Source organism: Lycorma delicatula, chromosome 2 (genome assembly GCF_047948215.1).
Source record: "Lycorma delicatula isolate Av1 chromosome 2, ASM4794821v1, whole genome shotgun sequence".
Taxonomy (NCBI): domain Eukaryota; kingdom Metazoa; phylum Arthropoda; class Insecta; order Hemiptera; family Fulgoridae; genus Lycorma; species Lycorma delicatula.
The window spans coordinates 73,342,861-73,357,821 of NC_134456.1; the positions used below are offsets into that span (position 1 = coordinate 73,342,861).

The following is a 14,961-nucleotide window of genomic DNA, read 5'->3' on the forward strand; positions in this document are numbered from 1 at the left end:
ATACCTGAGCAAACAAGTAAAAATCAAGACAACAGGCTGATTTTCAAACTTTTATGCAAAACAAAGATGTCATGGAAAAAGTACTCTGAGTTCTCAATAGGTAGAATTTAGATTATAGTCTTTAGGTTAACTGAAACTACATAGCCACAAAATAAGTATTATGGATTACAATATTTATTAATAGGCTGTCTAATTTTAGACTAATTTTATGATTTAATATTTATCCTAATACCTAATTTCTTTCTTTTTTTCATTTGGATTTTTTTAATTCATGTCACAGCTTAGAATAGTTAAATTTTATATTTATTGTACTATCTCTCTATTCACAATCCAATTAGTTTGCAAAATACTACCAAAAAGTATCCAATAAATGGTTGGATATGCTGTTAACCACTTCAGATACCTGTGAATATTTGCTAAATAGTCACTGCTCTGTGGAAATGTCTCCTGCTCTAATGGATATTGAGCAGGAGAATTCTGGAAAAGTTACATTATAAATTTAGGATTTAGTTAAGAAGGAAAACTAAATTTTAACTTTAGTATTCTCAGTTTATTCACACAGATATATTAGTTTTATTGAAAACTACCGATATCATTATGTTCATTCTTTCATGAAAAGTTCTTTACTTAGAAAAATTCTACAAGTTCTTTGCCAAAGTTTGATACATATAATTCAGATGAAAGAACCAAACTCTTCTTATACAAAGTTATAGCTGCTGTTGTGATGCAGTTGCTAAGACAATCTGATGAGTAACTAACCCGCTGCTTCTTCAGTGAGTTCTGACATCATCATCATCATCAATCAGCTTATCATGAGAGTTTTCTTTGATATGTTAGAGCTCTGATATTCAAGTAACAATCTGACAATTTGATAAACTAAATGTTTTTGTATAAATCTGATGACACTTGTACTATATCTTTGTGTGATAGCTAGATATGACAAAATTATTTTAAAAGTGATGTTTTTTAATATTATTTAATCATTTAATTTATTATAAATTGTTTTGTGTAAAATAATAATAGTTACATAATATAATAATAATTATTATTATTATTATTTTAAATATAATTTGGTTTGTCCTTTTTTTATTGCTCCTTCATATTCCTGCATGATTTTAAAGTTGTTTTATTAAATAAACATGCACACGCACGCACACACACACACACACACACACACACACACACACACACACACATATATATATATATACAGTTATCAGTTATCATGTAAATCAATTTTACTGAGTGAATAAAAATGTTATTTATTGTTGTAATTAGTCTGTAGTATTAAATAAGGAAAAATATATGATTACATACATAAAAAAGAGAATTGCATCACTCTTTATAAAATTATCTTTCTACCACAGCATTAAAAGAGCTATTGCTGAGCCTGCATCTGAATAAAAATTACTTTGTCAAATTGTACATTTTTGTTGTCCTCAAAACAAAAACATATTACATGTTTGTATAATATATTTGAATAATATTGTTTGATTTAATCGAATTGCTATAAATAGATTTTATATGTATGTAAAGTATGTATAGTATATCTCAGTATTTACATGTATATAATTATAATACAATTATGTGAATAATGTCAAATACTGCTCATTACTGCTAGTTGAATAATGTCATTAAGGCTATATAAGAATTTAAGAGATTATTTTTATGTTTTAAGTTCCCTAGCTCATATGACCATTATTTGGTGGCTGATTAACCAGTACTCACATATTATATTATTCACAACTTATGGTTTTATATAACGTTGGTTCCTTTTCAGTATCATTAATTGTAACAAATTAAAAAATTACACATTTCTCTAATTTTAAATTTAAACATTTGTTTTAAGAATCTGCAGTTGGTGCAAATGAGTTTGTTATGGTTTAAATAAATCTCTGTTGGGGTCCTCCTGCATATGCTAAATTAATATAATTTATTTATGTTATGTTTTGGTGGTTTTATATACATATATTTTTTTCAATTGTTAGAAAGTCAGTTTTTCCATCATTTTGGAGTCTTTCAATTAATTTACAAAATTGATATTTATATTTTATGCACTTTAGTAAATCTTACATTAGTGCATTTGAACTAACTTGATAGCTTACATCATTATTGCATAATGATTATTAAAAAGTTTTAATCTTGATGGTCATTTTGAGGTGAACTTGACAGCTGATCGCGGCCATTCAAGTATTTTTGTAATCCGCTAATGATACTTAATCCGAATCTGAAATCAAAATCTAAGACAGAGTTTTCACATTTGTTGGTACATGCTCACACATGCAATGGACTGTTTATTCATTGGTAAAATAGTACTACTTATTTTATTTCTAGAAAATTAATTATTTTTATTTCACTTTTTCTGTACACTATTTCTTTCTGTCAATTTTTTATAATTTTACAAAAAACATAAATATTAATTGTTTGAAATTTAGATTCTATATTTCCTGTTTTCAGTTGCAGTAAAAATAGCAGGACATGTTGCGATTGGCAGCACATTGCTCCTTTTTTTGTTCTGTGTATTGAGTGTCCTTCAGCTGGCAATGATCACATCCAGGGACAAGGTGCTCCTACCATACAGCTTTGTTGTAACTACCAAACTAGTCCTCGCCCTTTTATCAAGTAAGTGTATTATTAATAAATATTTCAATTTTTTTTTAATTTTTATTTATTTTGTTACAGTATAAAATTTATTGTGTTGATAGATTTATAATAATTTTCCCAGTATTACAGTTGTAATAATTATATTATTGCAGTGATCATATTACATCATTTAAGCTTATTGCTATTTGCCTTAGACTAGTGATTAAAATACTAAGGTTATGCAACAGGAAGTCTTTAATTTAGATACCTCATTCAAGGTATAATAGTACTGCTTGACTTTCTATCTGATCAGGTTTCATGTAAACTTGAGTCATTACTGGTGACTGATATCAAATTATAAGAATAGATCACACATTTTTCAGTACTTCCTTTCACAATACACTAAGTATAATTTATCTTTGACAGCTGCTTAATAATTATGTTTTCCCACCCATACTACATTCTTGTAACAATAAACTGTTGTTTTCAAACCCTTGTAACTCCTCATATTTTTTTTTTAAATCTGAATAATTTACAAACTACTTTGACTATGCTCATGACTGATTTATTTTTGGACCATATATATGTATTGTTATGCTCACATTCCCCTCCTGAGTTGAACCAATGTATATTTAATGTTGCACAACATGGCTTACATTTATTTTTACCTTCCACTATTTGTCCCAGTTTTTCTTGTGGTTCATTTAAAGTGTCTGAATACAAGAGACAAAAGCCAAAGTCATTTTCTCTGAAAGTAATGATATTCACTAAGTAGGGAATCTCTATGATAATAAAGTGAAGATGTCAGTTGCTCAGCCGAATATATTTCAATGGACGTGGCATGTTAATATTCAATCATATATTCAGCTTATTAAGAAGAGAAATGAAAAATCACTTCATATTGATATTCATTGTGATATTTTACTGTGACTTGGCTGATGTTGAGTTACTGAAATTACAAAAGAGTTATCACTACAGTCAGTCATGTTTGTGCAGAAGGTGGGAAAGGAGAATGGTGCTGATGTATCAACGTTCTCACTAGTTCTAACCATTTGTAGTGCAACCGTTCCTGACCATATATAAGTTACCTATATGTCTGTGTGTGATCATATAAACCAAACCCCTCAGGGTTTTGGCCGCAACAGAATTGGTTGCACAAAGGAACAAGTTTGTGTATGTTGGAGCTGTACGGGACATGATGATAGCACATGTGCTGAAGTAGAAATATGAGTAATTTGTAATGGTCCACACTCAACAAGGTCTGAAGAATGCCCCCATCTATAAGGAAGAAAAAGATATGTTGAAGATTCGTACTGAACAGAAAGTGGCATGTAGGGAATACAGAAAATTCCTAAGCATGAGGAATTCTGTACAGTCTGTATTAGTTTTGTTCAGGCTCTCTCAAACAACGTATAAAAAGAAAAAGAATGCACATCGTTCAAAGAACTGACCAAATTGGTAGAAGCTTTATTGGACAAGTAAAGTCCCTCACATGTGTTATTGCACATGAGTACAGGCCAGAAGGTATGTATGTCTTCCCCCTATTGGATTTGGGTGCTACTGTTGCTGTCTAAGCTCCAGCTTAAGCATTGGATTGGTTGGAGATAGGCGCATTGGCGTCATGCCATGGTTATACTGGTATTGTTTGTGATTCGATTTGGGGTTCCCACTGGTAGGGGCGGCTATGCTGCCGGGGATATAGTAGCCCGTGTGACCGGGGGCGTGGCTTCCCTCCGCTGGTGGCGGTCCTGATCGTGACTTGTTAATGGCACGCGAGATACCATGATGGGACCGGGTGGTGGTGCGGGGTTTGTCCCCTTCTCTTGCGCGGACCGGAATGAAGTTGCGTTCCCCTTGTTAGGTGACCTCAGTTGGTCGACTTATTTGGGTGTAGGTCTGAATTTCTATGTTGTGTAAAACATAATTCTGGTTGGTATGAGTGTAACACTGATTTAACTTTAAACTCGTTCGTTTTCTGAGGCATTCACAGTCACGAACGGTGTTGTCAAATCTTTAGTAGGCGCGGGATTCGTGCTTCCGCGGTTTCGGTCAGTTAGTTTGAGGGAATCATTTTAGGTTGGATGTGAAGATGTCCGTTTGAAGCCTATATGAATGCGAAATTTGATATTTATTCTACTGATGCAAATGTCTGCCGAGGCATTTACATCGGTGGCATCCCGAGGCCTGGCTAATGACTGTGAGATGTAATCAGTTAGAGGGTCTAAAGACGACCTCCGGTAAAGCCCCTCAGGGCTTGGAACGGAAGGGGTGGTGTGGTTTCCGATAACGTCACAAGGTGGGTGTCTTCCCCCTTCGGGGTTGGGATGCTTAAGGCCAGAAGGTACTTTTTCTACTAGAAAGACCGATAGAGGTTTGCCGAAAACCACTTCAGTCAGTACAACACCTCATAAACTCCCTGCTGCATCAATTACACAGCAAACTATTAAGATCCTCGAGAATGGATCTATTAAACATCATCGCCTGGTACGATATCTCCACCCACCCAGACTTTCAAATCCCTACCACCACCTCGAGGTCTCTTCGAAGATATGGTGGCTGATGAAATGCCCGAAGAAGCCAAAACCAAAAAGCCCAAAAGTTATAAAACCAAAAAGAAAAACCGGATAATTTATTATAAATAATCAGCACGAAAAATGTTATATATAACAGAGAAAGAATATTTATTCTGGGTACAAATATTATTCACCGGAATGTTTGTGACCTCCGTTCTCGCCTTGAGGATATCGAAACCCTACTTAAAAAAGAAAAATCCTTAGTAGTGCGTCTGCGGGAAACTCACTTCCGTCCCCAGGATGAAGTGTTTGTTCGCGGTAACGTCTGCAATAGATGCGACTATACAACTGAGGGTAAGGGACGTGAAGGTATGACTGTTTTGAAAGAAATCGTATTAGCCACACGGATTCTGCTGACTACAAACATGCCAGCAGTATCAGTAAAGGTACTCGCCATTTAAAATGAAGATCTGGAACTTATATCTTTCCTCAAATTTCGATATCAGTGAAAAAGATCTGTCCAATCTGTTTTCACATATTTTTTTGCCCTGCTTAATAATTAGCGATTTCAACGCCCATCAATATTTGTGGATATCATCTTCATGTTCTCGAGGTATTATAGTTGATCCGACTGAGGCAGAACTTGAATCTCTGCTTATTGAACGGTGGTCGTACACGTTTATGTCACCTTCCTCAGTTACATTTTCGTTCATTAATCTATCCTTGAGTTAAGCTTTCCTACTACCACGCCTTACCTGGCGCGAGTCTAAAAACTACTTTGGAAGCGATCACATACCAGTTGATATCTCAGTCGGTAATGGTGATTTGCCTTAAAGAGTCTTCTATGCAGATGAGTGGTCGAGAAAGCGGATTGGAACGGATTCAAAGATTCATTTGGTCAATACGACAGGAGTGGTAGCGCGATCCACTAACTTGCCATTTACACACCAGAACTTTACTTACTGGCGAGAAGCTGCTCCAAAAACATAATTACCCGTTTAGAATCGTGGTGTAAAACGACTGGATTCACATTTCACCGAGAAATTCACTAGATTCATGGAGGAAACGAAATGCATTTGATTTTCCCGGTTGAGGGAACATGTTGACCCTCAACTATTTTCACTAAACTTACTCATGGACAAACTCATGAATCAAACCGACGCAGATGTCTGTGTTCGCTGTGACAGCTAACTACCGGTACACCACATAACTTGTGGTCTGTGTCTGTTAAGGCGGGATTGAGTTGCAAGTTTAAACTAGGGGCTAGTTTTCGAAATATTTTAGGAGGCAATATGACGATGTTATCGAACGTCTTACTATTTCTTAATGCCGTGCATCTGTATTCGAGTACATTGATTACTACTATAAGATTTTTTGTCAGTCTATGCCATTTTGGCAAATGCCAGATAGTAATTTTGTTGTTTTAAATTAGATTTTTAATATTGTATTTTACTATGGTTTTATTTCGTCTTTAGTAAACGGTATACGCGTATTACATCGATGCTGTTGCTTTATATTACTGTTGCTTAACTTTATTTTTAATTGTTTACTTTAGTAATATTGAGTTGTGGAACTGATAACGTTACTTTGTCTTACGCCAAAAAAAAAAGAAGGAAGAAGGAGATTCCTATCATTAAGTACATGATATTTTTACTTTTGAATCTGTGTAGTGTTGCCTAGGATTCGTTTTTGATTATTACATTGGTAAAATTCTGATTTGCCTTTAAGAAGATAATTGTGTCATAAAATTGCACTTATTTTACCATCTAATTCATTGCTAAGAATTCTGAGCATAAAAATATCTTTGCCCCAGTTTGAAAACAGCAGCACCAGTTTGTAAAAAATATTTTATTAAAAAATTGGATTTGGTTTGTCATTACGGTATATATTAAATGAAATATTTATGGTCTGTCATTATGGTATATATTTAATGATATATTAAATAAAAAGTTACATTATTCCTGACTGTAAACCAGAGGTGTTTTTGCTGTGACCAGAGATAAAATAGTTTTACTTTTACCTCTGGTGGATCTAATAAGTCCACTGTTGGAGGGTCATTCAGTCCTCCAGCCCCCCATTTACATATTTTACCCTCTCTACTCTTATTTGGTACTTTAGGAAATAGGTCAGCTACTACTCTAGCTCTTGCTTAGGAGCACACAGCATTTTCTTCGGAGGAGCTTGAGGTAGCAGCTTATCCTGTAGGTTCATCTAAAACATTTTTTCCTTCTCATTAGTTACAAAAATATTTAGCTATACTCAAAGTTATCAGAAGTATATTTTGCCAAACTCAATGGTCCAGATTTAGGTCTTGTATTCTTTCTTAAGGATAAATAATTAATTAAATCAAAACTGAAAATTTAGATAACAACTACAATTTATAATTATTACAAGTTTTTACAAATGATCAATAAAGAATATGATTGCACGTTGTAACAATATAATTTAATTATTAAGAATGTGATTACGTATCATGTATCATGATTACATATGATGTACTATGTAATGAGATAAAAGTGTGCAGCAAAACAGATTTTATACTCAGTGAGACAGGGTGGGAGAACTTATGTGGCAAATGTTTATGGATGGGAAATCAAACTATGATAATTCTTCATTTTACTTTTATTTACTTTTTTAAATATCTCTCCCTTTTTTATTTAAAATAGAAGAGAAGTATTATATATGGAGCATTTCATGTTTCACTGATGATGCAGAATAATATTCAACAGAAGAGAAATAAAAAATTTTAAACTTCAGATTTTTGTTTAATAATTTCTTAAATAAGTATAAGCTATTTGTTGCATTAAACAAATTAGTGAGTCTTTCATCTTACTTAATTACTATGATAACTCAGCACTTCACCTTCTACAGCACTCATTAATATTTCAACTAGCTAATTTCTAGCTAACATGGAATGCTCCAGCCATTTGTTTTGTCTCAATATTCTAAAAATGAATTTAAGTTTCTTAGGTTAAGGTTTTTAGGTAAGTTATATTTAAGTTTAAATTATTCAAATAAATGCATTATAAGCCTTTTTTTATTTTTAAAATATTTTTTTTTTCTAAGTTATTGTGGTTATTACTCACTAAATATACCAACATCCATCAAAGGTAAACGGGACTCACAAGTTTTTAAATTTGGTTATTAAGTGTCGTTGGACACTTTGTGTTATTTCATCCCCAACTTATATATTTTTGTTTCTTATGTATGTTATTAACATACATAAGATTTTTAGATTACATACATAAGGTTTGTATTGTCAATTGTCTTTCACATATCAACAAATTAAAAGAGTTATTTATTAATTTAATAGATCACAATTTTGTTAAAACTCAAAAGCAGTTTTAAACTAAATAAATAACTACATGTGAGGTTAGAAACTTATATATTATATTAATTAGGGGGAAAAAATTGAAGTAAAGAGTTTACATGTTTGGAAAGCAATATTACCAGTTATGGCTGAAGCAAAAAATGACATAACTTTTGTAGGATAAAAAAAAAAAATAGCATTCTCTTTATGGAAGAATCTGTTTACAACCAATAGAACCCTCACTGAAACTCAGAAGAAACTATTAAAACTTACATCTAAACACAAACAAGATATAAATAGAAGAAAAAAGAAACTTTATTCCTTTGAAATATGGTGCTATAAGCGGATGCTAAATGTAAAGTGAAGTGATAAAGTAAGTAATGAGGATGTTTTGGGAATAAAATTGAGAGAAAAAATTTTGGAAAACTTTAACAAAACAGAGAAATCAATTAATTGGCTCACATGATATACTGTATGATAATATAGTAAAATAATTAATAGAAGAATGTGTTGAAGGAAGGAGATTTAGAAGGAGATCAAAATTAACTGATTTACCTCAATCTGTGAAAGTATCACCTGTGGAAGCTATAAGATAAAATTATTAAAAAAGTTTTTTTATAAATCTGCTGCACACCAATTATAAATTGAATACTACTGAAGAAGAAATAGCTAAATCGATACATAAATTATGCATTGCAGAAATCATATTAGAAATACATAGTTGTTCTATCCCAAAGAATAAAGAAATGCCTTATTTGTTTGATTGAATGAAAGGAAACCATGTTATTGATTTTTGGAAGTGGGCCCTATTTATCTTGCAGGCACTTTAAGGTTTTTCATAAAACCAGTTGACAGAAAAGAGTCTAGGATAATTACAAATACTCCTTCTCCTTCCCCAGATGTCAAGGATTTTTTTGGCTTTGCATATCCTGGCATCCTCAGAATGAAGAATCCAATGAAGTTGGTTTTTTTTTTGTTTAACCCCCGGGGCCATCGTTAGGTATTGCTTTAGAGGATGAGATGAATGATTTGTAGCATGTATGAAAATGCCATGCCTGACCAGGATTCGAACCTGCGACCTCCGGATGAAAGGCCCAGATGCTACCACTCTAGCCACAGAGGCCGGCAATGAAGTTGGACCTAAACCCATCAAACTGATAGTGGAGAAGGATCAAGGATGGGAAAAAGGAGAGAGAGATAAAAAGGATGGTTTAATCATCAGGATAGATTAAAGTAGTTTACAGTCTTGCCAAGGACCTAGTCCAAGTTAATACCTTGATCAGAGAAACCATGGAAATCCTTGATTGTAGCATCATGAAAGAACATACAATTATTAGTAAAACTAATCAAAAATAATAATTTAGCAAAGAATAAATAAACTAATTTTGAAATGCTAAACAAATAAATACAGCACAAAAAAAGTAATAATATAGAAGGTGTTAATTACATTTGAGTACATACTATTTGCACACATTACGTGAAGATTAAAACCAACAAACCAAACCAAATTTAAAAAAAAATAAATTTAAAAAAAATTCATAGACAGAACAATACTGAATCTATGAAGCAATATTGTTTTTTTTGTTTTTTTTTTATAAATAAAACAAATTATTATTTTTATAATATAAGTTTGTTTATAATAAGATGGGAAAATCTTTATGTGGATCAATAACTTACTAAAAAACAGCAATGTGTACATAATATTATTTCTTGTACAGAAAAATTTTGTGGTCATGAAAAATAATTCTGTTGCATGGTATGACAGTCGTTTTTATCGTTATTTCTTTCAAATAAAAGAATAAATAACTAACTTTTTCAGAATATTCATAGATACAAACCAAAGGATAATAATACATACAAAACACATAAACCATTCAAATAAGCTGACTGTTTTGTAACTTGAAGGAGAACTAAGAGATTACCTGACATGAAATATAAGAAAGTTTCATAAATAAATATTAAATAATTATGACAAGCTTACACATTTTTAATATTCTGAAAAAGGAAACAATGTGTTTGATTTTGTTGTAAACAAATTTAATTTGATCATTTCTGTAGAACTTATCATCTTGCAAATTGTATTAATAGAGGAAGAAAAATATCACTATTTTGGCTGAAGAGAACACTTTCTGTGAAATTAGTTATGTTACATTTAATTGAGAAGCACAGTGCAATTAGTTTAAATTTAAGTCATGATAATCCAATCATTGAATACATTTATTTACCATACAAAATATTAATTAGTAATCACAAATGTCCAGAGGCAATATTAATCATGATACTCAAATCAAATTATAGTGTAAAGTTATTGTAAGTTGGTAGATTAGTAAAACAAAAAAAGGAAAACATAGTGTATATGATATTAATGATTTGATTTCTTTTGAATTCTTCAACTTTCTTTCTTGATTGTAATATAATAATACTATTTTACTAGTAAACAGTTAGTGTAGACCGATTTTCAGTAAATAAAATTCTTAATTATAGGGCAAAAATAATCAATTCATAAGAATTGCATCAAAATGGTTAACGCAACTATCTTCATACTACAAGTATGATAGTTTGGCCTTCATGGTAGCAACTGATTTGATAAACTTGAAGTGTTTGCATACTTTGTAAAACTTGTACTTTAAAACATACTAGATATTTAGCATATATTAAAGCGTTACATATATTTAAGCATTACTTATATATTTACTTATTTTTATGAAATTATTTTATAAAATAATTTATAAGTATTCATATGAACCATAAGAACTTCTGTTTATTATTTATAATTTTTGTATTTTGATATTTTGTCCTAATGAAAGTTTTCCTACAGTTTTCCTTGTTTCTGACAAATAAATAAATACTGGATCAGTTTCTTTTTTAGATATGAGATAACAAATTTACCAATTTATGTATAGTGTAATTAATTATATTATGATATGAATAAACTTTTTATTTGCTGACTGCAATAGAAAAACATTTTTAATATTAATTCATTAGTAAAATGAATACAGTATAAATCTATTCACTTATACAAAGGTATACATTATAAACATATATGAAGGAATAGTGATGAGAGTTTTGAAGGTTATATTAGTTATTGTTTAGATACTATTATTTATTACTACTTTTAGATACTTTTATTTATTTTTGTTATTGTTTAGATGAATGTAGATATTTATTACTCATAAAGGAATTAAGATGAATTTTTAAATTAGTTAAAAGAAAAAACACTAACGTATTAGGCTGAACAAAAGTTTATTATAATTTTTTATCAGTTCATTACTCTATGATGAAAATTTCTAAAACATATGACAAAGTAAAAATTACAATTAATTACATTAGTTTTGTTTGCATCCACTACAATAGTTCAGAAATAAACATTTATTCCTTTAAAAAAAAAAATCATAAAATAAAATGAAAATCAGTGATGTAAAGAAAGTCAGTATGGGCTTCTGAATTATATTTATTTATGTTACTGTGGTAATTAGTTTTTATTGGTGCAATTGGTAAATCAGATAATTTATAAATTTATGGTTGATTTCTGTAGTAAATAAATGTGGAATCTATGATATATTAAAGGAATTACATGTTGTAACTTATAATGATCACATTTCAATAAAAACGTGATTACTTATAACATTTCAATTATTATTAACTAAAGTGTTAATATTTGGTAAAATAGAGCATACTTCCATATTATGTGCACAGAGTGTAAAATCATGATGTGCACATTAAATCCAAAAACTTTTCTTTTTTTTCACCCTACCCCCTCGGACCAGATCCACAACAAAGTAAAGCACAGCCAAGGGGGTTGTCTACTCAAACGGGGCCTCCCCATTCGCTGGCCATAAGTCTAGTACAACCCGCCATAAGTCATCTCAGCCCGCCGGTTAGATCTTTTTCATTGCCCGCCTCTAATCCCTAGAACAGGGTATCCAAGCCCAACTATGTCATTCCTGGATCCCACCCCAGAAGTTGGGACTCAGTCTTGACACCAATGCCTCTAGTGAGAGAACCCTGTGCAGGGCACTCACACCAGAACTCGATCTCTTTCGCAAAGGGATGAGAGAGTCCCAGTGCCTCATCACTGCCACCCATTTGTGCAAGCACAGATGAATGGCAGCTTTGCAGAGGGCTGTCCCTCAACCCCCCGCCACCCTATCCTGCCTGGCTTTGTGCTGGAGTATCCATGTTACAAAGTCAGTTGTCACACAAAACCTCACTGCCCCTGATAACATACAGGCTATGACTGTATCAATTGTAAGGAGCTCAGTCACCAACTCCCAGGAGCGATGTTCAGTAGCCCACATCCAGCAGTCGAGCACGATGTGTTCTGTTGTATCGAGCTCAACATAAAAGGCAAAAGGGGCATCAGCTCTCCTCCTGGCATAACATGCCATGGCCAGACAAAAATTAGGTCAACCATTAGGTGACTTCACCAAAGCTGCGGTTGATCCAAGGCTCAACCTGCTGGATCAGACGCTGTGACCATCATCCCATGGAGGACAGGTTCCAGCAGACCTGCCATTCTCGGAACAACAACCTGTGCATATCAGTCCTGTCAGCTTTAATCCCACTCCTCATTCCAGCTAGTTGTTTAAACGGAAGGATGCTCGCAATGACACTGCCAGCATCAAATCCTAAAACTTGGTGTGTATATAATCTAAACAAATTTAAAAAATGGGGAAAATCATTAAATTGTTAAATGATAACGTAGGAAACAATGTTAACATTTTAAATGTAAAAATATTGTTTAAAAACATATAATATATAGTTTCCATATTATTTCAATTTAGTTTAGATTAAAGTACTTATAAAACTCTCTTTGGTTTCAAGTATTATTTAAATAGCATTATTATATTTAAAGTATCACTTATATGAGTATTCTGAAAGGGTAAATTCTGAAGTTTTTTACACTGATACGTGCACCATTCATTGCCCTGCACACATCCATATGATAATCCAGCCCTTCTCATGTACTCACCAGCTCGTCGGGTGTAATGGATGCTATTGCAGCAACAATCCTTTCTTGTCGGTGGTTGATGCCATGGATTTTCTCTGAATAAATCATGTTTATCACATGCCTCCGTAAAAAAATTGTAGGGGGTCACGTCTGGCTTCTTGGTGGGCCTCGTCTTTCAATACACCTGTTTTGAAACCAAATGTTTAATGCCACACAGACACACTTGCTGTGATGCACTAGAGTGCCATCTAGAAAATAGAAAATTAATCTTTTTTCTTCTTCAACATTGTCAATTGGTGGAAATTTGTAAAGTTCCACGCATATCACAGAAAAAACATATCACATTAATTGTGCTTTCTATAAAAACGAAAGAGCTTACAATACAGTCTATGACACAATGAGACTGCCAACTAGATATGCAGTGAAGGGCACGCAGTGGTGCCAACCACAACAAATATTTGCGATGAAAAAGTTAATAATATAACGAATATAAATATGAATACCAGATGCTTTTAACTGATTCCATTATTTCATTACAATTTTTTTGAACCAAGAAGTTCTTTTATAAACACTATTAACATCTATGTGTAAGAAGTTTGCTTACCACTAATTTATGTTTTAATTATGTATGATGTTTTATCAACATGATGTACATCAACGCGTGCTTATGTATTCAAAATGATTATACCTGCTTTTGTTATAATTTTTCTGCTCTGTAATAGTTACATAAGTACTGCTTTACGATATCATTTTCACTACCATGTCAAGCATTTGAAAGAAATATTTTTTAAAAGATTTCTGCGCCAAGTCTTCCAAAATTTCTTCTTTTTTATTTATAATCCATTCTTAAACTACAGAACATAATAATGATTTATTGATTTACCAGAAAGAATTGTTCAATCTCATACGTCTTTATCCATACCCATTTTATAAAAAAGTAATAATTTTACTTGTTTTCTTGATGTTTGTTTTATAAATGCATCAATTGACTAGAAAACTTATATCATTCTTAAAATTATAAGTTACTAACATATCTCAACAGCCAATATCTTTGATTGGATTATCCCAGAACAAGCACAACTGGTTTTTGCAGCAAAGCTTCAAATCTTTCTGAATACTTCCTAAACACTTTTTATTCAATCCTGAACTGAATTGATATCCATTCAACACTTTCCCTTTGTAATAATGATAAATCCAAGTAGAAAAGGCTTGCCCTTATGTTCTTACTTTCACACTTTCTTTCACCCTTACTTTCTTTTAAAAGTAGTAGTTAGTGTTCATTAACCACTTCTGGCAAGATAATACTGTAGTTTAATTAGGTAACGTTTTAATACGTCTTAATATGCAAAGTAAGATCAGAAGAATTATATCAAACCAAAGAGCGATTAAATAATTGGCAACAAAAAACAAATAAACAAAATGATGATCAACTCCAACTTAGGGAGAATATTGTCCGACAATATCAGAGGAATAATGAACTAAAAGATAAGAATTTTTTGCAATTTATTAAATATCGGGCATATATGCCTCAGTGTGTATGTTGTTCTTGTGAGACCCTATTTTTCAGTCACTCTGTAGTTAACTTTAATGTAGATAAAATTAAA

At 32.0% G+C, this 14,961-nt stretch overlaps 1 protein-coding gene across 1 annotated transcript in view; it reads left to right on the plus strand.

Moving 5' to 3' along the window:
- LOC142318903 (uncharacterized) overlaps positions 1–14,961 on the plus strand; it is a 479,132-nt gene that overhangs the window by 437,304 nt on the left and 26,867 nt on the right. Inside the window, exon 4 of the mRNA XM_075355553.1 lies at positions 2,458–2,622. Within this exon, the coding sequence (XP_075211668.1) occupies positions 2,458–2,622 (165 nt within the window). The remainder of the gene's footprint in view (positions 1–2,457; positions 2,623–14,961) is intronic.